Source organism: Folsomia candida, unplaced genomic scaffold (genome assembly GCF_002217175.1).
Source record: "Folsomia candida strain VU population unplaced genomic scaffold, ASM221717v1 Fcan01_Sc021, whole genome shotgun sequence".
NCBI lineage: Eukaryota > Metazoa > Arthropoda > Collembola > Entomobryomorpha > Isotomidae > Folsomia > Folsomia candida.
In genome coordinates, this window is record NW_019091213.1 from 1,189,857 (window position 1) to 1,217,853 (window position 27,997).

Sequence of the window (27,997 nt, forward strand, 5' to 3'; positions counted from 1 at the left end):
GCATGGGGTTTGGTGGTCATTATAAATATTGCTCCCTTTATTTATCAAGGTGGAATTATTATGGTGGAAAAGGGGGATAATTAATATCCCTCAACTGGGATGTCCTGCTGGTCTAGAAACGTTTAAAGATGTCATTTATTTACATGCGTCGCAAAATGCAGCAGGTTTTCGCAACAACAAAATATTTGCGAGAGTATAAACCTTGAAAAGAGTGCAAGGTTTTCGCAAAAGGAAGATATTTGTGAGTGCATTTTCGTCCATGTTAATTTGTGGCTTGTGCTCGTAAGTTGAGACCAATTCGCAACGTGGAGTAGATTTCTTCCCTCTTCTCTGAAAGTCTTTTGCGTAGACGTAAAATGACACCACGATCCGTAGCACTTGACCATCCAAAAATTTGAATAATCTCGTAAAATATTTTACGATCCATAAACTCCAAGCTCGCTTTATAATTAAGTTTGCGATTTGCCAACTTTTTTTGCCTTCCATGTGAAAGATCATTAAACGAGAAGATGTGAATTTAAAATGGAGCAAGACTAACTCAATGAAATTTGTAGTGAGTGAGTGGGAATTTAAGACTGCTATGCTGTCCGCCTGTCGCCTACATTGTTCCTGCAGAAGAAAATCGTTGCTTTCAAATAGATATATGGTCCTAGGCCACTTTACATAATGTAACTTTGCATAATGGCCAAATTGCATAATTTTTATTTTAAAAAAATCATTTTTCATAACATGACATTTCACATAGATACATAGTTATTTAATAATTAAGCTTGGGTGGGATGGGATTACTCATAAAGGTAATAACCAACAGATCGTAATTAATCTAAACTTACAATTTGTGCTCAGATGCAAAGCTGTTTTTTGCATAATTGATAATTATGCAAAATGGTAGTTATGTAAAAGAAATTATGCAACGTGACCGAACGCCGAAACATTCTAGCGGAGTCAGTATTCTTGTAAAGGAGCAGATGAAGGAAATGAGTCAGTCAACCAGGAAGATTTAAGATTGCATTTCTCGATAATTATTTTACGACAGGGTTTACTTAGTTTATATCCCAATTAAAATGAGACATTATTTTCCTCGCGTAATGAAATTGTACAGATACACATGCTTCCCAATTATGTCACATTCGGTGGGTCGGTGATCCAGGCTGTGCAGCAGCAGCAGTCAATATCGAAATTGGTGACGAGATGGAAGCATTAAGTCAATAAAAATGTCGCTCAGAGACAGTAACATGAGATCAGAGGAAAGTGAATGAATGTGACAAACTTTCTCAATTCACGATAGAGCTTCATCTCCGCCTTATCCGACGGAATAAGAGTTTATCTTGAGTCGGTCGTGGTACAGGGAACAATAAAATACAAGCTGTATGTACAAACACACAGAGCAAATATCGACTTTTATTTGGCACAAGGCATCAAACTAAGCAGGCTCTTTTTATTCCGTCATTTCGCCAACATCACCATTTGTTTCTGGCATGTTATTTGCTCCTGCACTCTGCTCGCTGGCTATTGACTTGTCAAAGACAGCGTGGAGAAGGGTTTCGGAAACATTTGGGAACATTAAAAGAAGAGCTGCTATTTTATAATTAGAGCTGAAAGTGCAGTGCCCCTAATTTATGAGGATGACATTTTCAGTGGAAAATGGTTGATGCTAAGGAAGCAATCGGAATGAAGGATTGGCGTGGTTGTCTGCTCTCGACGTGGATAAACATTTGTTACGGTTTGATCTATTGGTTGCAGATGGGATGGGAGATTTATTTTTCTCGTTAATTTCGTGGTTTTTCCTTATTTAACAAACTATCATATGCACAAAATTACAAAGATTTTAGGAGCATGTCGCAAGAAGTAAAAGTGCATACACAGGTCACTGTTAACTAACTAACCATATTTGATTTTATGCGCTTTAAAAACATTTACGAGTTATGACATATGTTCATTACTTATCTTCGTTAACGCCCATTTCTGGATTGGATAAGTTAGAGCTATAACTCAAATTCAGAGTAGTATAAACTACAAAAGTTTTCTTAACTCTTTCCTCATTTCTGTAAATCATTATTATTTATGGAATACGTAAATAAGTTAATATTCATTCCCGAATTGAAATTAAAAGCAACAAAATTCGTAAATAATGTAGTATGGAGTGATTCATATTTCATAGAAATGGGAACACGCCCCCTTTCATGCATAATTTTAGCTTGCAAAAATCTGCATATTGCGATGAAAGGTTTTTGCATGCCATATTTTCGTCACGCAGTTATAAAATCTTAGATCGGCCAAGGCTAAATACATTTTACTAATTTGATGATAACATTTTTAATATCTAAGTTTTTCAGATAGTTAAACTTTTCAAATAATTTGAAATGTGATCACACTTCCGTGTTATCCAAATTTTCAAAAGACTTTAAATCTGCCAACTACGTAAGTTCTGTAACAGAATTGCAAACATTCTTCTTAAATTCCCACAAAAATCCTACAGAAGCAACAAAAAGACCAACAAATCCGAAAAGAAAAGCTCCTTGAATCTTCTTCCATGAAATTTTCACTGCGCCAGGTTGAATCCCTGCTTCCTGCTCTTCACTCAATATTCGGGGTGGCTTCTTTCCCTCCTTCTTCAACGCAGCCTCCCAAACATGCCGGCCCTTTCGCATCATCGAAGTGAACATGTCCAAGAATTTGATGGTGAAGCCTTGCGATACAAGTTGACCAATCACGTCATTAAACAAGGGCTCTAGTGGCGAGTCCTTCGTGAGCCACAAACTGATGGCGGCCGTGTACATTGAAAATGAGGACTCCTTTAAGATGGCCTTCGCAACGTTGGAAAAATTCCTGGCCGAGATTAAGTCCACCAACGTCGTGTACGTGATGCAAGCATAATTTCGGACAATGACTTCTTTCAGACACAGCGTGGAGTCTCGGTGGATGTCCATTTTTCGAAACACGGTCTGTACCACGGACTGATTGGACGATTTCATCACTAGGTAAGCGATATCGCCAACCCAGTCCAAACCCCAGTCGTAGTTTGATGAGATCAATTCGTGAAAATTCTTTGGTTCTAGGTAGGTTGAAAAACAGAATGGATACAAAATGTATGTATGTATGTACAAGTGAAAGTGTTTACAATGGAGGTCTCCCAAAGTGTGTTCTCCGATTTTGACCAAATTAGTATCAATCAATCGCAAATTTAATTGACATCAAATTTACAAAAGTAAAAATCTGCCAATGCTCAGGTTTGGCAGAGGAATTTGCATCCAAAGAGGATTTGCACCCTAAAGTGGAAAAATTTTACATTTTCCAAATTTTCCAAATTCTCGTTTTCTCTTACTTTAGATGCAACCCTCTCTGCCAAACCTGCGCATTTGCGTATGTATCTTTTGCAAATTTCATACTAATTAAATTTGTGATCCATTGACACTAATTTGGTCAAAATCTGAAAGAATACACTGGGAGACCTCCATTGTTAGAAAACTCTAAATTATTTACCAGGCTCGATAGGCGGAAATGCGAGGGAAGAGTACAACTTGCTTTCGTACACGGTGGAGATAATCATCGCCATAAAGACCCAGAGTACGAGAAAAATCCGCAAAGGGCGAGGACTAAGGTCTGGGATTTCTTGCTCGAAAAATGCAGCCAAAATATTTTCAACAAGTTTCCCATTCCTCCAAAGTCTCACTTTAGACTTTTCTCGGTACGTGAAAAACTTCAGGATGAAATTTTTGAAAAAGAATTGCATCAGAAAGATGAAGAGAACCGCAACCACGATGCAGGCGGCGAGCGCAATCCACACATTTTTTCCCAGCGGGGCGGATAACAACTTCCAGGTGAGGACTTGATAATGCTTCCCTGTCACCAGTACGACGGACTGGTACTCGAAGGGCTTCGTGGATAAGACAAGTTGAGCACGTTCGAATGAATTGGCTCCTAAAAGACCGATGTCAGCGTCTTCGTTGTAAACGTCGCCAACTGATCCTTGCCAAGTTCCATTGGGGAGTTGTTTTCCCGTTGATCCTCCACCAGTTGCATGTCTCAAGGACGCCGTGAAGTTGAACTTTTGGATCAAATGAGTCGCAAGTTTCTCGAAAACGCCAGGATTCAAGATCCAAGTCCCGTCCCCTTTGGGCCGGAGACTGATTCGAACTCGAACATTTGTGGAGCAACTTACACGAAATGTTCTCCCATGAAATGTACTCTTCGTGACGGGAAAGAGTCGTGATAATAATTTGTTAATGGTTAATTTATCGCTATACGTCAACATTGAGCTGGAAGTTTGTCTCATGTCAAGCTCATTGCAGAAATAGCATAAGGTTTGAAACTTAATGTGGTCATTCTCGATGTGAATCGCAACTTTTTTCTCAACGTGGATCAAAGGTGGGTCAAAAATTGGGAGTGAATTGAGTTGGTCATTGTCCAAGATGAAGATGTGGTGGTCGTTCGCTTTGTGAAAGTAGCGAGAAGTTTTGAGCAGGGTGTGGACAGAGTTGGATATCTGAGTCGCCTGACATTTAGTCAAATCGAACACGTTTAGAGTTAAAATCTTTGCGATTGTTAGTCGTCGCAAGGCAGGGCGATGCATGGAATGAGTTTTCCCCAGTTGGAGCACTGTTGCAACAGGATTCTTGTTGTCGGAATGGGTGAATTGATGAAATTGGAGGCTGCTGACGACCTTTGTTGAACTTGGGGGTTCACATTTTCCAAAAATGTATCTGATTTCGATTTCACTTTCCTCTTCAAAAAAATCTACGATGTTGGAACTTTCTTGTTGGAGTGATTTTCCGTAATAGTTTTGCAGTAAGATGAGACACAGAAGATTAGCAGAGGATCGGAAAACTCTGGCCATTTTTGCCAATTTGTAATTGTGAAATGATGCACGTAGGTTTACGTAATGAGACTTGTCGTCAAGTTGCCGTTCGAATAATGTGTTACATATTCTACAAATTGCGAGTTTTATGGAAAAGTGGAGACCAATGACTGTCGATGATAATTGACACCGTTTTTATATCCGATTCTTCAATTGTCAATCATGCCCATCTGATAATTAGGAATTTTTAGCCCTATTCCAAGTAGGTATATAATTTAGGGCCCAATGATTTCATGAAATATGGCGAAATATGTATCATGGGTTATTTTTCTAAGAAACAAAAAGTGGCGTGGAATTGAGTGAGATTAGAACTTGGAAATTTTTTATAGGATATATTTCGTACTTTTTGAAATAGATTGCAAGACTGATGACACGATGAGGAGTACAATTCGACAATAAATGAACGAGATTTCGTTAACATCACGCAAATTGAGCAAGCTTGTGCGTTGTTAGTGCATATTTCAGACGAAACAGCAATTTGTTTGCTACAAACGCAATAATCTTATACAATAGTAACCATTCACGTGGGTGAAATAATGCGTGTTCCAAAGAATCAAGTAAGCAAATGGTATCAATTAGAGAAGTCGCTTTGGCAAAAATAAGCTTTGTACGTGAATGAGAATCCGATACGAGTGTCATCAATTTTGCATACACCAATCAGCTAATCGTCAATGGAGGTTTAAATTTCTACTCCAATTAGATAAGTATGCATGCCATTTGCCCTGAGATAAACTGAGGAAGAAAAATCCAGTATAATTTCATACTCCAAGATTTCAAACCTGATTTGACGTCATGTTCTTTGACAGCGATATTTTACGATATTTTTTATGTAACAGTATTCAACTTCCTTAATTCGAGGGAGTACTGAAAGCAGTATATCCACATATATTTGTATTATATGCATAGTGCCATGAAATGTCCATGAACTCCTCGATTGGAAAGTTTTCTGTGAACCTTTCTTACTCTGAAGAATGTACAATGCATAATATGAATGTATATATATGTACCAATCCATGCATATTATCTGTCTGTATTAAGTACTTATGACCATATTGAGGGACGTAGGTTTAAGGTTTTCAGGAAAATGTGTACACAACAATGAAGAGTTTGCTTCAACCTGTATCTTTCTAAGACAAGCAGGTAGTCTTGAAGTGAATGTATGCAAATGTATCATTTAAAAATATGACCCTTTCCTTCACACATTTTTAGGCTGTATTTCTTAAATACTTGGGTTTAAAAGGCTTCGTTTGTATGTATCTCGCCTTTAAAAATTAACCTTTAAGTATGAATTATGCCCTTTTCGAACGAAGTACGACCATCATCCTAGTCAAAGTATTTACGTTTAGCTCACTAATTTAAATTGTCAAACAAATTACGATGGAGAGATTTTTTAAAGTGATATATCATCGGGGGAAGGAAGGGGCCCGCCACCGGATTCTCGTACCCGTTAACGCCTCTGCCCCCTACACAAACGATATTAGGTGAGAAGAATTGGTCTAAAAAATATGCTCGGCAATATTTTTAATTAGTAATTTGTCCAGCACGTTTATGGAGGATTCAGCCGATTACACGCCAGATTTTGACGGAGGATTTCACCCATCCGCCAGCGTTTTTGCAGTGACCAAGAGGCCATCCCCGATACCGGAAGACTTTTACAATCGCATTCGAGAGCATGAGAACTCTTTCTACCAAAATGTCTTCAACGTTTCGCTAGTGCTCGTGTTTCTACTGCAAATCCTCCTCGTCTGGCTATTCTTCGTTCGGAGGAGGCAGCAACGCGAGGATAATGCAGAGTTAGAGGCAGCCGTGCATTTTCAAGCTGGAGGTGTTTTTGACCCCGTTCTTGGGGTTGTGGTTCCTGCCGGAAATTTAACTGCACCGGCCCCACCGGGATAAAATTTGTGAATGAGAGGCTCAAGATTTTTTTATTGATTAAGTTTTTACGAAAGGTGTTGGACAAGCGTACGCAATTACAAGTACTTTTTAACCAATAGACTACGCTATGTTTGACTTGTCCGATTTTTATTTTATGTTACGACTCCAAGAATGTTATGTTTAATATTTATTGCGAATAACGAAGTGCCAATAACGACTAAAGATATCCTAAATGTCAAATCAATCGGATATTTCGCGAAATATATAAGTTTAAAAATAAATAATTTATGTTATAATTATTATAACATAATACTGGGGAAGCATAACCTCCATCATCCCGCGCTCGTATCCTTCCCATACTATTAGCATGGTAGGGATACGAACGCGGGAGCCAAATTTTGATGGAAGTTATGCTTCCCCTACTATAATGAAAGATGTCTTTTGACCAAAGTACTTTAACCAACTGTTTTTATGTACGTTTCAATCAACTCATTCATATAAAATGCTGATCTTAAGTCCTCACCTTTCCGTCAATGTGCGAATGTGTGTATACACATCATCATTTTAAAAATCGATTATGATTAAATATTACAATATTTAATAGCATGGTAAAAACCCTTAATATCAAAGCATATTTATGCATATGCAATGATAAAACGATCAAATTGTCCCTTAAAATAACCATTTCGTGACATTTGCATGCAATGTGGTAATTACAGATTGAGATAAAGAAATGATTACCTGTCTTAATATGTACGATTCCTCCAGTAAGCCAAATATTTACGAACTTGAGTCCATCATTTTGCAAAATACTTCTCAAACTATCAATTTATGTAACCGTCTAATGAACTAGACACAACACTGACGATAACTGTCTCTTGTTATCACTGATAGTATTAACTAATTCCATCCCATGTTTTCAAGCCATGCGGGGATTTAATATCTTTAAAATTTTACAAATAAATCAATTTAAATTGACGAATTGGAAGACGTTCGCCAATTTTGACGAGCCTTCTTCGCATAAAATAAGACTGTTGAACTGTATCAATACGATTTCATTACTCAAATCATTTGTCATCATCATAAGTGGAGGAACATATTCGTAAATCACGTCGAAAAGATCAGAGGTGCTTGTACTTAGCTACGTACGTACCTACGTAAGAGCAAATCAGGCGAAATAAATATTTAGTAGCAAAGAAATATAATCTTGCGTTCTATAACGTCACCAAATTGGAGGTGTGCTTTATAGTACTCGTGTCAGCCATTATATAATACTCTAATCGTAAGTATATGATCCACTAAATTATGAGCAATCGTGACTGTTGCCATAAAATATGCCAAACTAAAGTTGAAGTAAAGCATAAAATTCTTGTCGGCCAGTCACAAACAAGAAGTGGTAACGTCCTTCTGATTCATTAACAACGCCACAGATTTGACACACATTGTTCTCCAGCATTAAACTGTAGAAGGAAACTGTAGAAGGAAACAATGAAAAATTCTGATGGATTATAAAACTAGTTGAGGAATTATTATAGGCACGAGTTGAAAAAGTGAATGTCTGCTTTTTTGGAAACTTTTAATACTTTGTACAAAAATAAATATGCTCAGGATCTAAAAGTTCAAAAGATGAAATTCATTTGTCATTTATAAGAAGAGAATTATCTAGTTCTGGATTCCAGATTAGTTTATTTTTATTAAAGGATGCCAATAATGGGCGGTTGATTTCCTTCAATTGATGAACACAAGATCAAGAGTTGGCATTGACATTGACATTCAGCCACAATTTACTTGACTACTTACAGCAGCACACAATCTACCTACGTGCGTACATATGTACATACTTGGATTATTACGAGCATCCTATTACTCATGTTTTGATGGCGTTGAATAAACAGGATTTGGCCATTAATCATTTATAATCTTAAATGTTTGTAACAATCTGTCTTCAAGTTGTCGCGTTAAGTTTGGTATTCCAATTTTTTTCTCTTCTGAACAATACATTTACAAAGATTTGGAAATAAAGAGTAAAGGATTAATTAGTGTTATAGCTTAGAAAATTACATCAACTCTGACATTGATGTCTTGTAAGACCTTCACCTTCATGGGCTACATGCACAAATAGTAGTTCTTTGGGTAATGATTTAGAGGTAATTTGTGTGGGCTTTGTCTATGCAAATATGTGTATCATGATGATAATCCCACTCGCACATAAATTCCACCGATGTGCAATGGAGATTCCAAGAAATGAAAAATTAATGTGTGGATGCAGTTAGATTGTCGGAAGTCACGGTATCGATGAGTCAAGTTTAGAAAATGCAAAACTACTAAATATTTAGAGCAGACCTTTGAGCGATTAGATAAGAAAAGTAAACTTGGACAATGTGAGTACACCAATTAAAAGGTCATTTACAAAAAAAACATAGTGCAGCCTTATTTAGCCCGAGTCATTAATAATTGAGGAGGGTACGACCACTAAAACTTTTACATTTTTCGAGAGATTTTACACATTTTCAAATTTGATTCCTAATTTTGCAGATTCTACATGTGTGCAGAATTTCAAGTCGATTTGGTATGTTTTACGTAAGCGTAATTGATAGACAGACAGACAACCATGACGGGCACATAAGTCCTGCCTCGGGCTCAAAAGAAGACATTAATGTTATTTTTTTAAAAACTTTCATTTTTTCGACCCTCGCTCAAAATAGTTTATCGATCTTTTCACAATTTTAGTACGATGCAATTTTGGATCGGAACAAAAAATTGCATAACATTGGCCCAGTTTTATAAAAGTTCAGTAATTAATTATGTTAACGCGTTCAACATGTTCTGTTCACCGAGAATTTGGCTATTTCTCGGAAGAACAAAATTAATTAATTATCGGGTAAGATGAAGTGATTGGGCTACTCAATCCATCATTTTTGCAGGCAATGTAGCAAGTTTGATATCGCATCTCTAGATACATAATCTTGATTGTTATAATATTGTATTTTATATTGAGACCAGTTTCATCTAGTTTTTGTGCTGCGGTGAAGAATATTATCGAACGTATTATTAATCACGGCGTCATTTGCACTTGTTTCTACCTCCGCAGCAGGTGTTGACTTTTAATGGCCAACTTTGGTAAATACAGAATGATTGCATGGACATATGTGCAGGAAAGGAACCTGAAATATGAGAATCTGAGAAGTATGTGTGTACCACGAACGACTAATTGTAACTTTGCAAAAGATTTGCCACGAAACTGAACGACTTTTATGTACATAGTGTGCTCAATAATTTCGAGAATTGCATTATTTTAAATTTCCCTCGGATGAATTGGTAAATTTACAAACTTCCATATGCATGGAATGCCCAAACTATATAGCAATAAGAAACTGAAGTTACATCGAGAAATTTCTGTCTGTGAAATAATTGTGAGCCCGAACTATGCATGCAGATCTACACCTTGAGGCACGATAGCTTTTTGTTATATATTAAATCAGAACTTTTGGAAGCGATATTTCAGGGGCTCCAAAGTTATGTGAGATTTAGAGTAGACCCAGGCCTCCAACTTTAATCATATGTCACAGTTCAGAAAAATTACGTCGGTTGAGACGGAAGGTAATAGTTAGTAAGAAAAAAACTCTACAATATTGTTTTGCCGCTCGATATGGACAATTTTTGCTCCGTGTGCCAGAATAGAGAGCTACTGAAGGTCAAACGCCCAGTTTCGAATAGATTGGACTTCTGAGGTTGACGAACCAGTTCTATGACCTCATCGGTGTAAGTAATCCTGCGTATTGTCACACTTTGGCGTAAAAAGTGCGAATACGCTTTCACCACCCAATTTTTTCCAATTCGCGTCATCTCAGACCGAAAATAATAATATTTTTTAAAACTTCTTTGCGCATTAGGGTTGTCTGATTCCAGATGCGTGTAATTCCGTCCATTTCGTCGCTGGTATATTTTTTTGACGTTTGAAACCCTATCATCCTTAATGATGATATTTTTGTAACTTTCCCTACCGTGCCTCTTAAGAGGAGCTCAGAATCCGATTGTTTCGTTCTTCTCCACCTGGGTTTTCAAAATATGGCATATGTATCGACGTGTTCGGGGAACCCTAAGGTCTTCCAAAAGTGTCATTTGAAGAATCATATTTGACACACTCAATTGGAGTTTTGAATTCTTTTGAAATCGGCGACGATTTTCCAAAATTCTCACTTCTGGCGCTTTCCCCATGGTTTTTGCCCTTTCTGTGCGAGGTAGGCCGGATCTTTTTCTGTCAGTAAGGGAGGGGACCTAAGGATGATGTTTAGTGGTTCCATACACTCTTGATCGCATAATTCCTCGGAAATATGAAATATTGAAAATCAAGTAGTTGTGGTGAAAATTATTATGCGTTCTATTTTTGCGCTATGCCAGGTTGTCCCCTTCGATATTATTAAAACTACGCAACTAGCCAAAACTTGCTCATAGTATGTTGTTCCTCATAAAATTACCTTTCTAGTTTGATTCCAAATAAATTTTTATCTCAACTGGTTATCGTAACATGAAGGCGGGAAAAAATTCTCGAATTTATTGAGCACACTATGTATGTACGACGACAAAGAAGGAGAAAAAGTGCTCATATAACATCATGACGCATACCACTTGACTTGACTTATTCTTTGGTTTCATTCTCGTGTAAGCACGCAAAGTGCTCAAAAATTGTGAAAATGACAAAACTACAAATTCTAATACTTTTCGGATTATTGACCATTATATCGCATCACTGCGTTTCTTCTCAATTAGTAGAATTCATATTCGATGGGATAAATCCATTCAGGAATCCTTCAAGGAAAGAGCATTATTACGATCGTAGACCTGTGTAAGTGTTAGCATTTTAAGTTTCTGGAAATTGCATATTTTATTGTTCATTATATTTTCAGTGAGCGGACCGAGAAGCCAAAAGATCCTCTAGCTGAAATGATTCAACCTCTCAAAAACGGGTCAATTTCTGATAGCAACAACATCCTCGTGAAGCCCGTCATATTTCCATGTCCAGTGGGTCAGACGTTTTCTAGGTGGACCAGACGATGTGTTCAGCCAGTTCTTCTAAAGCATCCTGTAGTGGGATGAAAGGATAGTCCACTTTGCATGTGTATTATACATATTTCCAACTTTTTGTATCAATTGTTTTGTGCAAATAAATGAATATTTATATAACGGTGCTTGTTTAGCGTATGTAAATGCATATTCATAATACATTGTATATTCGTCTCTTTATAATAAAAGAAGCGGTTTCTGGAGTCATATTAAATTCCATATAGTTATGGCACACCTGCAGAGTTGTAATAATTAAGTCATAACACAACGATGCATTAGTACACATCAGACATCACTTCTTTCGGCAATCAATCTCCAAGTCTCACTAAATATATGAGGGATCTTCCACTGATCTTCTTCGATGGGTACAAAATAATAAAATATATGTATAAGTGCGTCGCTATGAAGAATTAAATGAATCCCACGATTGGCAAATTTTGCATCATAAATCGTGAAATATAAATTCCATCCCATTTTGTCCATTTTTGACTACGATCAGCATAGTCCCAAAGACTACTTTGACCTTTTTTTATCTACAATACTTGGAAAATCAATCACAAGCATGAAAGGAGATTGTCCTGATTCAGCAGATTCGTCCTCAGATATCAAGACTGATGGACAAGCAGTATTTGAAAAGATCGCTGTGTTAAAGAGCAGCTTGAAACAGTTTGAATCGTGAGTAACTTGAATAATAATTATCGTGAATAATAATTTGCATGCATATTTACATATTTTATTAATCTAAAATAATTCTATAGAAAATCGAAATTTAACCTTTGCTTCTCACTCCTCCTTCAACATGGCCAAGATTTGCAACACATCCGGAAAAAATTAATCCTGGATAAAAGCATCGTCTCGCGGTCTCGAATCAAGGAGCGTTACTCCTTTAAAGAAAAAGCCATTGGATGGGTGATTACGAAATTCGACCCCAAAATGACTGGTACTATTTATAAATAGTTCTACACATATCTTTACTAATCTCACTGACTTTGGTTGCTGGTCCATAAATATTAACTTAACGTACTCGTAAATTCAAAGTACCAGAAACCGGACTGGCCATATTTGCTGGAGTGCAAATGAGTGAGGAAAGTGATGGGCACGATATTACCCGTATTTGGATACCATTGGTCTCTCCGAAACTTCAGATTGATGCAACAACTTATATTTGGGATGATAAAGTGTGTTCTTACGATGGAAGTCTCCCAGCGTATGCGCTCAGATTTTGACCCAACTCGTGTCAATCGATCACTAATTTAATCGACACCAAATTTGAAAAAACCACGATCTGCCAGGGCTCAGGTTTGGCAGAGATATTCGCATACGAAGAGGAGAAAATTTGCAAAGTGTAAAATTTGTCAACTTTAAGGTCCGTTTTCTCCTCTTCGGATGCAATATTTCCGCCAAGGGAGGTCATGTCTTTTGCAAATTTCATATTTATTAAATTTGTGATTGATCGGCACTAATTTGGCCAAAATCTGAGAGCATACGCTGGGAGACCTACATTTTTAGTAATACAAAACCGTTATGTCGACAATATTACATAATATTTGACGCCCCTATGCTGCAGTTTCACACTGAAATCCTGCACGTCAACCTGGGTTTGGCGTGCAACTTTGGACTTGTAGTCATTGACAAGTTATCCGTCACTTTGGGAGTTCTAAACCACCAGAGTGGCGAGGCAGACTTTGTTCAGTACATGACCGATGATAAGGAGGATGCTGTAGTTCAAAAGGAAAATTTTAGACTGATGTGCGATAAGTGCTTCATTTCGGAGTCAAACCTTCCCGTTCTTGGCATTATCTTGGGAATAGTCCAGCAAGAAAAAAGGGTGACCTTGACCTTAGACGCATTTTCGAATTTATTGAGCACTGTAAGAACAAAATATTTAGAAAGTTAGTTACTTAACAAGTAGTGGCACAGTTTATGTAAATCTCTTCAATTTAGCAACTGAGGCGTGTTCCGATAATTGTTGTACCAGTTCCGGAGAGTGGAGTAATTGGCATTAAAAAAGCGTTGACTTTGACGTCCAATTTTACAAGCACGTTATCGTTTTCGGCACAAAAACGGATGATTGGTAAGAAATGCAAGCGCAAATTATTTAGCATTATACCACTTTCATCAGATTTAATGTATTAATTTATTTCTTACAGACACCCAGATAATTCCAGACGTTGAGGACCCCCCACAAATCGAACACTTGCTAAAATTCTGGAGCCTAGGCTCACTCCAATATTTGAATTACAAAAATGGCCTCTTAATCAGACAGGTTCAAAGGCAATTCTAAAAATCTTGGTCGAATTTTTAGACAACAAGATATATATGCAAATAAACTTATTTCGTTATGTATTTACTTATTAGTCCTCAGTTTGCAAGTTTAAATGCAAAATAAACTGCCCATTGCTTGCATAAAGCGTTTTTCGTTTCGTTAATTAAAACAAAGCATAGCAATAATTTCATTTAACGTTGGTAAGTACGTTGCATGTATGTATTAGCAGCACTATGAGGTAGTGCATACTCAAAACATTTAGCACACAAAAAACGTGCACAACCAGGTAACTCTCACCGTGTAAAACCCAACGTATATTCTACGTATTTACGTGTGTATGTATGTACTTATTGCACAACTTGATTGAATACTACACTGATTTCCACGAAACCAACGTTTCTGCAAACAATTATCTAAATACCAACTACATGACCACCACCACCACTGCTGCACACTAAGAATATCTAGCAATAAAAAATAGCAGATATGATTACATGCACATATGCAAATATTTGTGAGTCACAAATTGTGGTGACATGATATCCTCTTCTTAATTCCTTCAACACACGTTTCGGAGTAGTAGCTCCCACTCTGACAAATTCATTCATGCAGTTTGGTTTTACTTTTGCGAGTAGATAAACGTGTCTGTAAACACTCGTCGTAAAGTGCTATTAAAATAGAATTGACGTACCTTAGTCGGTGCGGTGGTCAAAATCTTATAATACATTTCATGTATCTACTCCTGGAAATAGTTGTCTTCTGAATTTTTTTTCTGCGGCTTGGGAAAACAAGGGTAATGTTTTGTTCGTTTTAATAAGAAATTACATAATCAAAACAAATCGTATCAACCAATTAGTGCATAAATTTAATTACTAATACTGCCCTCATTAACAGACCAACGAAGAAATATATTCCTCACGGGATTCGCAAACTTGTATACAAATCCACAAATGGAGACAATAATGTTGCAAGAATATCTGGACTCTAGTGAAGAAGATGACCCACAAGAATACCGGCCAGCGAAAGGGAAAGCCAACGAGAACTGCGTGTGGAAAAATCGGATTTTATCCGACTACTCAGATTTCAACAAGTACGGATGTCCTTGGGGAATATCGGCCCAGATTATGGAAAACGACGTACGTTTGTGGGCGGTGCAGATCATGGGTCCGCTCGGAACAAAGTATGAAGGAGGTTACTTTGAAGGAACTTTGCTATTCTCTGACCTGTACCCGTACCATCCGCCAAACTTCAAATTCACCACGTCCATGTTTCACCCTAATATTTCCAAAAATGGGGACGTTTGTGTGGAGCAGCTGTACCGGATGTGGAGTCCGGCCCACACCGTGTGGTCATTTTTGGTCTCAATCCAGTTCGTACTGGCAGACGCGAATACGGACGACGTTCTCAACGCCACGGCTGCACTGTATTATAAAACTGATCCCGAGCAGTTTGAGGACATTGTGAGAGAAGGGATTGCTGAGTCAAGGGCTGCGTTGGAAAGTACGGAAAATACTTTCAACAACCTGGGATGAATTTCAGCAGGGTGAAATTTCATGGAATTATATGAAAGAACAATTTACTTTATTTAATTTATAACGCATTACTCGCTAAATATGTATATATATAATATATACGTAAAACGTCAATAATCAATGTAATTCTTTTATTTTAAATTTTATTCATGTCATAATTTACTGAATTTAGCTGATTAACGTGACGACTTTAAATAAAGGTGATGTAACACTTACAAAATAATTTATATGTGCAAGATAACAAATCTGATTATCCAGCCAGAAAGATGAATAAACATTTTTTTTTGAATTTAATCTCCCATTTCCTCTTTACACATTAACAGTGCACTGTATATCTACGACTTCATTGAGAGTTGTATTTGCAACAAAATTATAACGTACGCTGTTGCAGTAGTTGCAATCTAAAATAGATAAACAATAAATCGCATACATATATATTTTACCTTATCTCCCTTTATGCCAAATATGTAAATATGCATCACTCACCCCCGACAATAATTGAAGGTCGACGTTGAAAAAGTCACACGCATTTAATCTCCAGTCAAAGTCAAGTGACAACTTTAGCACGTCGACGAGATCAAAGTCTACTTTTCTTGATTCAAACAACACAATTTGATCGTTTTCCTGAAATATTTGAATTTCTTCCAAATGCTTCCTTCTTTTTATCATCTGAAAAATTAACGTACTTGTTATCACCTAATTAAAGAGTAAATCTTATCATCTATATGTTTACCTGGTTTTTCACAACCTGCCCAAGACTCAGTACCGTCAGCTTGCATATGTTGAGCCCCATCTGTAACCCCAACGACGCCTTGATGAGGACGGTATCCTTATAGTTTAATCCTTCAATGGTAGCCAATCCGTACGCACATGGAATCAAGAATAGGACCGATCCTGAGATCGTGATCAAACACAAGGGTCCCAGGAAACAGTCCGCAGATGCAAAGAGTTGTTCCAAGTCGTCCAGTTTCTTGAGGTAGTATTCCTTCATGAAGGTCTCATCGATCCGATTCCGTTTCTTTGATTCGCCATCTCCCATCCTCAAAAGTGCGATTTCTTCTCCAAGAGAGGTACAAAAATCTGAATGCTCTTCCATCAAGTGAAAGACGGTTGTCGTAACTAGAAACAATCCGATCATGGTGGACGAATCTATGGCCACATATCCGACAAATTCGACAATGAAGTAAAGAACTGGTCCCAAAAATTTGATCAGTACCGAGGCGTCAGCTAATTTTTCTGTAATAAGAAACGTGCTAATTGCTCCATGTCCAACGAGCAATAAAATACTGAACAATTTAACGCTGTAAATGCATCCCCACGTAATTCTGCTGTTGTAGCCAAGATGACCGTTTTCTGATTTCTTGTAATAATAAAACTTGTTGAGAAGTGTGGCGATAAGCTTCGCATTTACCGCGAAGACCAAGAGTGTCAGCAGATGAGTGGTTCCGGTCAGGATAAATAGCGCCGCGTTTATGTATTCAATAAGTTTGTCATTGACAAGATGAACGTTAAAGGTTGAAATATTTATGCCAGCATCTAACGTGAAATAGATTTGGACTAGGAGAAAGGCCAAGGCCCAAATGGGCTGGATGGCGATGTAGGACTTGAATTGAGGTTGACCCCACGGTTTTTGCAGAAAAATTGTGCCAAAAATCCAACCGTCCCAGACAAACGTGGAAAACCCTTCGGCTCCCATGTTTGCAAATCGCCAAACTGGTCTTACAGTCTGAAGACGATAAGTTGTTTCCATAAAAAAAATTTCTTGGTCGGATCCGGAGCATAATTTTAGCAAACTAATCATGCTATTCGTAAAATGGTGCGTGACTAATTAATCCATTTAATTTACGTATGTACGAACAAGTATGTAATTAAATATGAAATGGGTTTTTCTAGCTGGCGTCGTATTTTTATTGCCGTGCTGTTTGTAAGAAGATAATCAACTTGTTTAATTGTATTAGGAGCTCTCAAGGCTTAAAAAATGAGCGAAATGAGCAATGAGCAGAAAAATAAAAAATCCGATTTTTCTGCTCAAACCTTGAACGTACCACTTTTTTTATTGATCATAATTCTTGAGAATCGTGATCTTTATTTGTGGGAAGTTCAGTTATTTATTTACCAGTTTCATGGTTTTAAATTCAGTTTCATAATTCATAAAATTCCGAAAATAGCTGAACGTCAACAGATATGAGAATTTTTATCATTATGTGATATTAACGCGGCTGTGTTACAACAACAGGCATTGTGAAAAAATTGCAGAATTAAAACGAACAGCATTATCTCAAATAATTCATTTTATGCAGCAGCAATAAACAATTATATAAGTCATATATTTAGGATTTAGATTTAAGAGTGTCCAATTGAATTTTGATTTCCAGTATTTTTATTTCGGCTTCACTTTGAAAATTGAAAATAATTTGATTTGATGTAATTGGAGGAAACGACCGCACTTTTGTCCAGAGTTTCGTCTTTCTCAGGGTCAATCCCAAAACCCATTAACTTTTCTTTAGTCTCTGTGTACGTTTTAAGAAATCATTTTTTATTTGACTTTCTTCGCAGTTAAGGGCCAAAGCATCTTGGAGACGACGAAGTAGTTCAGTGCATTTGGTCACCTGCTCAAATATTTTTTTTCGTTTAAGGATTTGGTCATTCAAAATTACATGTGGATAACAAACCATCATTTACCTTAAATGCGGTATAAATGTCGACCACATAATGTGCCATGTCAATTTTTATTTGTAGTGTCCAGCGAAAAGTTTTTCGGCCGCCTACCTCCACGACGCTACGTTTGTTGCGACAAATTACAGGATTGCAACTTTTTCGACACTGGTACTCTTAACCTTGGTCTTGGGACCCATAATGATAAAGAATATGTTTTAGAGAACTTTACTTAATTTTTAAACGAAAAATTGAAGTAAACAAACAACTGATGTGCTGATGTGGAGCAGAATGAGCAGGATTATGAGAGAAAAAATCAACCCAAAACTCGATTTTTTTCTTGAGCAACAAAATCTGATTTTGAGCGAAATCGCATGCGCACAGCCGAGCAGAAAAGATCAGAATGAGCGATGAGCAGAAAAATCCGATCTTTTTTAGAGCTTTGAGAGGACCTATTGTAATGGAAATTATCGATTTAGTGTAGTCCATGTACACATTTTCTTCGTTTACCTTGAAACGAAATAATACAATAGGTCCTCTCAAAGCTCTAAAAAAGATTTGATTTTTCTGCTCATCGCTCATTCTGATCATTTCTGCTCGGCTGTGCGCATGCGATTTCGCTCAAAATCAGATTTTCTTGCTCAACAAAAAAATCGAGTTTTGGGTTGATTTTTTCTCTCATAATCCTGCTCATTCTGCTCCACATCAGCACATCAGTTGTTTGTTTACTTCAATTTTTCGTTTAAAAATTAAGTAAAGTTCTCTAAAACATATTCTTTATCATTATGGGTCCCAAGACCCAGGTTAAGCGTACCAGTGTCGAAAAAGTTGCAAATCCCGTAATTTGTTGTAACAAAAGTAGCGTCGTGGAGGTAGGCGGCCGAAAAATATTTCGTTGGACAGCACAAGTAAAAATTGACATGGCATATTATGTCGTCAACAATAACACCTCATTTAAGGTAAGGTAAATGATAATTTGTTATCCACATGTAATTTTGAATAACCAAATCCTTAATCGCAAAAAAATATTTTAGCAGGTGACCAACCGCACTGAATTCCTTCGTCGTCTCCAAGATGCTTTGCCCTTAATTGCGAAGAAAGTCAAATAAAAAATGGATTTGACAGATTTCTTAAAACGTACACAGAGACTAAAGAGAAGTTAAACCAGTCGGGTTTTGGGATTGACCCTGAGAAAGACGAAACTCTGGACAAAAGTGCGGTCATTTCTTTCAATTACATCAAATCTAATGATTTTCAATGCGATAAAATTACGATTCAGCGAAGCCGAAATAAAAATACTGGAACTCAAAATTAAATTGGAAACTATTACATCTAAATTTTAAGCATTTGATTTATACATAAAATTGTTTATTGCTGCTATATAAAATGAATTATTTGAGATAATGCTGTTCGTTAATTCTCCTGCAATATTTTCACAATGCCTGTTGTTGAAACCCAAAGTAGTTCTAAAGAGTAGTTCTTCTTTAGTAGTTCTAAAGCCATGTTAAAGCCATGCACAATGATAAAATTTCTCATATCTCTTGACGTTCAGTTATTTTCGGAATTGTATGAATTATGAAACTGAATTTAGAACCATTAAAATGATAAACAAATAATTGAACTTCCCACAAATAAAGATCACGATTCTCAAGAATTATGATCGATAAAAAAAGTGGTACGTTCAAGGTTTGAGCAGAAAAATCTGATTTTTTATTTTTCTGCTCATTGCTCATTTCGCTCATTTTTTGAGCCTTGAGAGGACCTAATTTCGAACTTTTATTTAGTGTTTATTTAGTAACAATTCTTTATTCAAATTTGAATTGCTCGCATGATTTTTGTCATTATGATTATAAATATTTTTAGTTTTTGCATAGTCAATGTACAAAGTACAATTTGTCCGATAATAATTTTGCGATATGCTTACTAAGAGAGTTAAAGGGAGACTTATGATTATCATTACTGTTAAATTGTTCATCCCCACAGGAGTAAGGCACGAATTGAATACAAATCATTTCTGTTTTTTTTTCTTTCATCTTAACATAAATGTTGTTCACAAAATACGTATTACAATAGCTAAATATTCTTCTTCCTATTAACAATTCAACGACTAAAATTTTGCCACCTATTCAATAACAATTCTGCAACTTTTCAAAATTAAATTACAAATCAAAATTTCGAATTAATTTTTTTTCAAGATCTCGTCGCTATTATTTTCTTGCCTCTACATTCTTGTAGATTCTTGAGCAACTGCAGCAGCATACGGGTTCAGCTGAAGGGACCCTGCCGCACTCCCACCACCTGCTCCGGCCGGGATGTACGTCGCGTATTGTCCATTCGTCGCTGCGGCCAAGTAGCTGAAATTGGAGAAACTATTTTTTAATTCTTCAGCCTTTCCTGTCCCATAAATTTTACCCTCAAAGTAAGAAAAGTACACATACTTGTATGGATCCGCGGCCAATGCGGCGAACGCCTGAGCCGCTGCAAACTGAGCGGCAGATGGCGAGGCCAAGTGACCCGCGGCGGCAGCGTTGACCTGCGTCTGGGCCTGTTGATGGTGATGATAACCGTCGTACAGCTGATGTTGTGAGACTTGTTGAGCCTGTTGGGCCGCAAGGGCGGCGGCTAACGCTGGCGAAGTAGCGTTTGCCTGAGAGGCTTGAAGACCAGAGATGTGCTGCAACAAGGGTGCCCCACCGTACGCGTTGGTCGCTGCTGCTTGAGGATAAATGTAGCTGGCAGGAATTCTGAAAATAGTATTTAACAACTTCATAATTCAAGTGGTCACTTGGGAGAAATACATTTCGGAAATATTCGACTGTTTGAATTTCAAGTATTTATCTATAATGTCTCGCCCCTGAATATGCTCCACCGTTAAAACCCACTCCCCACTAAAATTTTCACGAACAACAGGCCAAAATAAAAAACCACTGAACGCATTATTGTCACAAAAATCGGTCCTACATACATATGAGAATTTCAAAGATTTGGGAAGTGAAAACAAAAGTTTTGCATGCCTGTTGAATTTCACGAAGTGAAAATACATCACATATTACTCTACTTTTCACTGCATAGTTATGATTTATTAGATAACTAATTGTTTCACTGACCCAAAACTGTTCAAAAAATTCAAGCACCTTTACAGACACCATTTTGATCGCGCTCCCAAGAAAAGCTTGTCAAGAAAGTGACCGATTTGAATCCTGGCTCAAATTAGTTCAAAATTTGAACTCGCTTGATCCAGGATTTTGTTTTTCATGAGCCGCAATTATCAACGGTATTTATGTATAAGCTTTTTAAAAAAAGTAAATAAATAAAACTGCGCCAAACCCCGAGAGATGATAAATATTTAATAATAATGCATGAGCGTGAGTGAATATTATGAGTGCAGCATGAATGTAGTGTAGTTAGAGGTCACAGGTCAATCACAAGATTAAGACTTACCCATATTGTGCCAACAGGGCTGCTGAAGTGGCAGCAGAAGGGTAACCTATTGCCCTATGAATTGTAGTAGCAGCGAAAGGAAACGCTAAATACACCAAACAAAAAACAACAAACAATCGCAATACAACCAGAAAACCAATTCCATTACAATTACAGATTATTATGTGTACAAATTACAATACCACCAAATTACGACTCTCTCTCTCCATATCATCACTGATCAATAAATAAATAGTGCCGCATAGTAATAAATATGTGTAATAAATAGATAATCATCACATCAACCCAACAAGGTCAAAGTTCATTAATTAATTAAAATTTTGTAAAAAAACATATTGAAATCAATGAAGAAGTAGATATTTACAATCAATTTCAATCAAATATGAGCACCACCAGCAATTAACAGTAACACACCACCAACAAGTAAAGTCCAATAAATAAGAAATTATTAATCGCAAAAAAATAAAGATTTGTCAAATTGCTCGACTTCACAAAAAAAATAAATACGTGTGAATGCTCAAATACTGCGTGGAAAACTTTGTAATAACAAGGAATCAAAAGACAACAATAGTTTTAGCCCAACCAAATAAATAAATAAAAATCATGGAAGTTTTACAGCAGGAGCGTTATACATACAATCTGCTCTTCCATTAAAAAAAACACACATGATGAGATGATGAGCTAAGGTGACGATGAATGAGTGGCGTGTACAATATGGCGCAACAGAATTCTTACAATATTTGTAATTCCCCTTAATCTAACTTGATCCTGACCTTATCATAATAACAATTTTAGCATCGACTTACCACCAGTGGCAGCAATGGCTGCCGCCGCAGCAACGTTGCCTCTGGGTTTAGCTCCCAAAATGGCCAAATTAACGTTCGCCTTTCTCCCATCAATTATCGGGTTGGGTTCCTTGCAGGCCCGTTCCGCCGAGGCACGATCCGACATAATGACCTGGATTTGTCAAAGTCATTGTAAAAACCGTGTTCTCAGAATCTTTGATTTTTTTTCTTATCTTACAAATCCATATCCACGACTCTTCCCCGTCTGCCTGTCCGTGATGACGACGGCTTCCTCAATCTCGCCGTACACCTTGAAGTGATCGCGAAGACTTTTGTCCGTGGTGTGGTACGGAAGCCCACCTACGAATAGCTTGGTCCACGTGGTATCCTTCTGGGAAGGTCCGCCATGATGGCCAGAAATGGTCGATACCGTGTCTGTCGTAGAGTCCGAAGTGTTTGCGGATGAGACTGAAATTAATCAGACAAAAGAAAGCTCTGATTTTAATATGCGTTTTAAAATCTTATCCAACAAACGATTCATAACCTCGACCACGACGGTTTCTCCAGCTATTTTTCCCTGGAGAATTTTGCATCCTACCGGATGATTTTTTGGGTTTATATTCACTATTGTTATTAGTATGGTTTTTATTTCCGTTTTGTTTTAAGTAATTGTGATGATTGCTGAAGCCTCGTTTGATAATAAATTTAGTAAATGTCTTGCCAATCTCGGTACTACTGTTGTTATCCAGCTTATTATTGGGAGCGTCAGGGAAATCTAGTAAGTATGAGCACTTTTTACTCTTCGGGTCGTCACACTCCATCCCAGATAAGCCACAAACCTTGTCAACGACTTCATTTAAAATATTAATGATATCCAAATCTGAGTTTGTGAAATTTGGCTCGTCTACAAGAATCTGATGCTGGTCGTGGGAATGGGAAAAAGTGTCTTGCATCTTATTTCACGTTTTTTTTTCTTCTACGAATATCTTAACTGCTAAAAAAATGTTGGTGTGTATAAAAATCGCACTTTTTATAAATACAACTCGCGTAAAATATTTATGCATAAATTACACCTTGAAACACAACCACCACACTCGGAAAATATTGCCTCGTTGTTTTGATATTCTTGCCAAGAAAGCGTCATTACGGAGGGTTTGATTGAATTAAAAGGATTCGGAATTTATTATGCTTTCAGTAAACATTAAACACGGCAATTAAATATCGGAGCCATACGTGCATTCGTATAGTCGAGTAGGCTTCCTGGTATTTAAGACGGTTGACGGACGGGAGAAGAAGGTAATAATATAATGCAAAATGAATGGATCCAATTTCAAACAATATGTAGTAACTGCGAGCCATATTTTCGTATGTATTTACATATGGGCTGTATGAAATCATGGTTTTGTATGCGGGTGCAAAAAAGTGATGAGAAATGAGAATACTGAAAATTTAAATACCATAAATGTTACCTGACGCGGTGGAGTAGACTGTCGGGATGGGAGTGGCTGCAGGCATGGCGAGCATCGCAGTTGCAGCGGAGAGGGCGTCTTCTACAAGATTCAGATTTAAGTTAATAGATAATCAGTCTTATCTGCAGCAACACTTATCAGATGATCCTTACCTGAGGGGAGGATGAGCGTGGTCGGAGGGACGTAGAACGTAGGGGCAGCTGGACGCGGTTGGAGGATAGCGTCCAGAGTCGTTGGAAGGGGTGCGGCGCGCTTTTTGGTGGGTGGAGGGTCTGAGCTTCCCGTTCCCGCGGCCGAGGCTGAGGAGCACGGGCTGTCCACGGAGCGCTTAAAATTATATAATCAACAATTAGTCTAAATGCTGTCTAAATAAATGATTAAACTCACCTTCACCGTGACGGCTTTTAAGACAAACACCTTCTGGCAAGAGCCGGGTGGTTTTTGTACCACTCAGACTCCGACACAGTTACTGTTTGGGTGAAGAGAAAGCAAAAAGTGGTGTCCACTGCGCGTTGGTTGGTCGTGTGGGGCGGCGTGTGGTTCTACGTGAACTTCTGATGATAAGATGAGACACTGAAATTTCAAATAAATCCGTACATACATGCGACACATTGTCATACTTTGTTGCCCGATAATAAATAACGCTCCTCGGGTGAAGGAAGCACTCAAATCCCACCAGGGCGATTTACAATTCTTTAAAATACCAAATGTTTCCTCTATCATGCAACAGCTGCGGAACACATTCATTCATTTCTGCCCAACTTCCTATTTATCTTCCGAACCTTATTTCCCTAAACTAAGTTGTCATCTCGTTCAAAGTATTTAGGAACTCGTGCTCTTTCTCTCTTTCTCGTACATGCAGATGCTCCGATGAAAAGGATTCCCTTCAGAAACAGCATACTTATTACAACCAACCCTCTTCTTCTGCTTTTTCCTTCATTTGAATTGCCTGCCAGCTACATGACTACTCCTCCCAGCACTGATTTCATTACATCGCAATTACAACATACCTCTCGAAAATGTTCCAAACTACACATAGTTTCAGAGGAGAGAAAAAGAAGTCCTTTTAAATTCCTGCGTACTCGTTACCATCATCTCATAAATCTGTCTCTTCTGCATGGACGGAAATAAATTGCGATACGTACGTGAGCATATCATGGTCGTCGGCTTCATGAAATTAAGCAAGAAGGAAACCGACAACTAAATAGAAGTATGATCATCGTCGTCTTACATATTTACACACAACCGTATCTTTGTGGATATTGCAGGAAGGTATAAAATCTTGGAACGAGAGTGACAAAGCCATTTGGTATTTTTTTCTCATCTTAATAAACCCTGTTCCTCGTTTAAACTGTTTTTCGGTAGGAGAGACAATTTTTTAGAGGAGAGATACTAGCTTCCCGTCCGTCAGCTACCCGGCTCTTGCTTGTTGTCTGTGTCTGCCTGCCTGCCATTAGACAAAAGTGGACCCTCCGGTGAGGATTGAGATTGATGGATATGAAACATACGCAGTCGTAATATTCACCAAAGTAAAAGCGCTGGATGGACGAGACGTATGGAGTGGAGAAGAAAGGCAAAAATGGGTAAAATCTTACATGCGAGGCAGTCAATGTATATCAAATAAATTTTGAATTTCTATACCAGCCTCCTCGTTTCTGCTCTGTCTTAAAACTTGCGGGGAGCCGAGTGGCTTCTTGTCGTAATATAAAATGATTGAAAAGTTGAGCGGAGAAAGTGAAGGGAGGAGGACGGTGAAAGAAATGGGAGCCTGGCGTGGCGTGAGATACGTAAAGAAGAAGAAGAAGACGAAACACGCCATGAAATATTTAATGGATCTTTCAAATCTTGGAATTCCTGTCCAACTGTCGCTTGTCGTTTATCCAGTCGGATGAGATGCCGTGGTGGATGGATCTCTGAACAATTTATGGAAATGGAGATATTTGCTCGGAATAATTTTAGGCAGTGGAATGAAACTTTGCACGGTATGAGATGGGATGAGTTTGTGCAGTCTCCCGTGAAAGTGAGACTTGTGGTGTTCTAAAATTTAGATAGAACGTCTAATAAACTATGTAGCTTGCGGATATGAGCTGCTAACGAATTAAAACCGTGGAGGAATAAATTGAAAATATTGCCCTGCTAATTAGAATAGCAGTTAATTAAAATTTTGCCTTAAATTTTAAATATTTTGCTTATACTTTAGATTAATTTGCTATTGGAATTCAGTTTTTCATAAAATAAGGCTCTCCAAAGTGTCTCCAATTTTCAAACACATACAAATATCCACAAATTACCTTAAAATTGTTCAGCAAAAAAGAAGGTCTCGCATTTCTCCCATAAATCACCCAATTTCCACGAAACAATAGCACAATTAAAATCGAAACTAAACAACACTACAATCACTCCAGTAAATAATTCAGTTTCAATGTTCTTAAATATTCCCAATGCGTATCCACTCAAGCGCCCGACGTGGTTGTGCAGTTTCACTCACTCCGAATTACGGATTCTTCTTCCAAGATGTCGAACTCGGAATGAAGCTCTCTCTCCGTTAAATGAATCCCGTTTAGTTAAATTTAGTTGAGACGACGGAGAGGACGAGGAGGGAGAGACAGATGCAGAACTTCTTCGGGTCGGGTGCTATATATCCCCGGCTATTTGCAACCAGACGAAGATGAGCCACAAGTCAACCCGGTGTCTCATGTTCCTTCCCACTTCAATATTCCACCCGTTTTTCAATCCAACCAACCAAGAAGAACGTCTTTCTCGGTGAATAATATGTATGTATCTCCGGGTAGAACGTCTTCTTCGTCGTCCTCACCTCGCCACCAACCAATACCACAATTTATTATTTAGTATCCTCTCCAATAAGCGGATGACATTGAGTGTCCTCAGAACGTTCTCTGTTACTCGGAACTTATGGTAGTACGCATCGTATACGCTTTCGAACCCTTTCTCGTCGTCGTGTCAGCTCGTGGCTCGTGCCGTTAATAAGTTTTACAATTTTATGTTTCAAAGTTTCCACTAATCCGCTTGCTTTCCTCAATTGGCTTATTATTCATTCCGTGCGTATGTAAGTTGTTGCCTCTTTTTTTCCCGTCAAGTGAAGCGTTAAATGCCTTTTTCGGTTTATTGCTTCTTATTCTCTCCTGCCCTTTCTGTCTATTGCTTATTTAGCATTAGCATAATAGTAATAAGAGATAAGTGCATACGTACGTTGTGATCTTGAGTAACAATTGGTGAGTACACGTCCCCAATGAAATAATAATAAGGTTCCTCTGTCTCTACATCTTCCGTATTGTATTCATTATTATTTTGAGTCTACTCCTCGTACACAAGTATTTGTTACACGGCGGAGCACAAGAACACCACAAAACTACGTCTTTAAACTGTAACGAGTGCCAAGTTAATTTAAAAAGGGGAAGCATGCAGCATTCAATTCCTAATTTTAGATCGTACACATACACAACCAAAAAGTCATTGGAAAAATAAAATGAGGAAAAACTAAATACACGAGACGACGACAAGATGTAATTAATTATGAACAGAATGGGTGAAGAAGGTTCAACTTTTTTCTTCTCCGGGGGACACGATCTACATCACAGTTTTCGGAATATTATTGTCTCCCAGACCAGTAATGATGATGTAATTAGAAATCTTTTACAACTCGATGCACATTTAGTCGTCACGCCATTTGTCCATCGTATGTTGATATTCTCATTTAAGATTTATAGTTTTTGCTGCGGGGAAAATAAGTTGGCAGTGTTTTATACAGCAGATAATTATTTTACTTACTCCTTTTGGCAGAGCGTCAACAATTTGTCCGAGTGATAATTAAACCTCAAAAGAGTTAACGAATCTAAAAGTTTTCCCATGCAGCAAGTAAATTTCTTTCGAGTTGCTCAATTCTTCTTTAAAACTCGGCCAAACTTGAAACTTAAACAAATTATGGCGTGGGTTCGTTCCTTCCTTCTTTTCGGGTTGGTTGATTCAGAAACGAGAAATTTAGCTAACTAAAACAAAGCCAAGTCGGCCCTAAAAATGTAATGAAGGCCGCG

General features: G+C 37.7%; 5 protein-coding genes and 2 long non-coding RNA genes across 9 annotated transcripts; 4 read left to right on the forward strand and 3 right to left on the reverse strand.

The window, feature by feature from the left end:
• Nucleotides 1–6,089: 6,089 nt before the first annotated feature.
• Nucleotides 6,090–7,764, forward strand: LOC110858492. The gene is made up of 2 exons (XM_022107295.2): nucleotides 6,090–6,339; nucleotides 6,400–7,764. Exons 1-2 carry the CDS (start codon nucleotides 6,236–6,238, stop codon nucleotides 6,752–6,754), a joined length of 459 nt encoding a protein of 152 aa, XP_021962987.1. The 5' UTR covers nucleotides 6,090–6,235; the 3' UTR covers nucleotides 6,755–7,764.
• A 3,104-nt stretch (nucleotides 7,765–10,868) lies between these two features.
• LOC110858559 (eukaryotic peptide chain release factor subunit 1) lies at nucleotides 10,869–14,201 on the forward strand. The gene is made up of 7 exons (XM_022107375.2): nucleotides 10,869–11,579; nucleotides 11,641–12,472; nucleotides 12,556–12,737; nucleotides 12,836–12,975; nucleotides 13,365–13,667; nucleotides 13,742–13,871; nucleotides 13,948–14,201. Exons 2-7 carry the CDS (start codon nucleotides 12,360–12,362, stop codon nucleotides 14,079–14,081), a joined length of 1,002 nt encoding a protein of 333 aa, XP_021963067.1. The 5' UTR covers nucleotides 10,869–11,579; nucleotides 11,641–12,359; the 3' UTR covers nucleotides 14,082–14,201.
• On the reverse strand, nucleotides 12,430–14,076 carry LOC118438442. Its single transcript, XR_004836798.1, has 3 exons — nucleotides 13,946–14,076; nucleotides 13,578–13,665; nucleotides 12,430–13,515 (listed from the first exon to the last, which is right to left on the reverse strand). It is a non-coding gene; the product is annotated as an uncharacterized LOC118438442 (long non-coding RNA).
• A 397-nt stretch (nucleotides 14,202–14,598) lies between the features above and the next one.
• LOC110858454 (ubiquitin-conjugating enzyme E2 2) lies at nucleotides 14,599–15,889 on the forward strand. The gene is made up of 2 exons (XM_022107243.2): nucleotides 14,599–14,856; nucleotides 14,958–15,889. Exon 2 carries the CDS (start codon nucleotides 15,014–15,016, stop codon nucleotides 15,593–15,595), a length of 582 nt encoding a protein of 193 aa, XP_021962935.1. The 5' UTR covers nucleotides 14,599–14,856; nucleotides 14,958–15,013; the 3' UTR covers nucleotides 15,596–15,889.
• On the reverse strand, nucleotides 15,736–17,291 carry LOC118438452. Its single transcript, XM_035858765.1, has 3 exons — nucleotides 16,329–17,291; nucleotides 16,082–16,264; nucleotides 15,736–15,996 (listed from the first exon to the last, which is right to left on the reverse strand). Exons 1-3 carry the CDS (start codon nucleotides 17,289–17,291, stop codon nucleotides 15,931–15,933), a joined length of 1,212 nt encoding a protein of 403 aa, XP_035714658.1. The 3' UTR covers nucleotides 15,736–15,930.
• Nucleotides 17,292–18,788: 1,497 nt separating this feature from the next.
• Nucleotides 18,789–19,654, forward strand: LOC110858600. Its single transcript, XR_002548760.2, has 2 exons — nucleotides 18,789–19,209; nucleotides 19,285–19,654. It is a non-coding gene; the product is annotated as an uncharacterized LOC110858600 (long non-coding RNA).
• Nucleotides 19,655–20,012: 358 nt separating this feature from the next.
• LOC110858408 (RNA-binding protein 24-B) lies at nucleotides 20,013–27,968 on the reverse strand. 3 transcript variants are annotated; one of them, XM_022107179.2, is made up of 9 exons: nucleotides 26,237–27,968; nucleotides 24,333–24,518; nucleotides 24,098–24,272; nucleotides 23,934–24,026; nucleotides 22,715–22,944; nucleotides 22,498–22,648; nucleotides 21,692–21,776; nucleotides 20,689–20,994; nucleotides 20,013–20,619 (listed from the first exon to the last, which is right to left on the reverse strand). In XM_022107179.2, the coding sequence occupies exons 4-9, from the start codon at nucleotides 23,998–24,000 to the stop codon at nucleotides 20,472–20,474; spliced, it is 987 nt and encodes a 328-aa protein (XP_021962871.1). In that variant the 5' UTR covers nucleotides 24,001–24,026; nucleotides 24,098–24,272; nucleotides 24,333–24,518; nucleotides 26,237–27,968; the 3' UTR covers nucleotides 20,013–20,471. The 3 variants fall into 3 exon arrangements, with proteins under 3 accessions (XP_021962871.1, XP_021962872.1, XP_021962873.1); XM_022107180.2 differs by having other exon boundaries at nucleotides 23,946–24,026; nucleotides 26,237–27,965; XM_022107181.2 differs by having other exon boundaries at nucleotides 20,013–20,604; nucleotides 26,237–27,960.
• Between the last annotated feature and the right edge of the window lie 29 nt (nucleotides 27,969–27,997).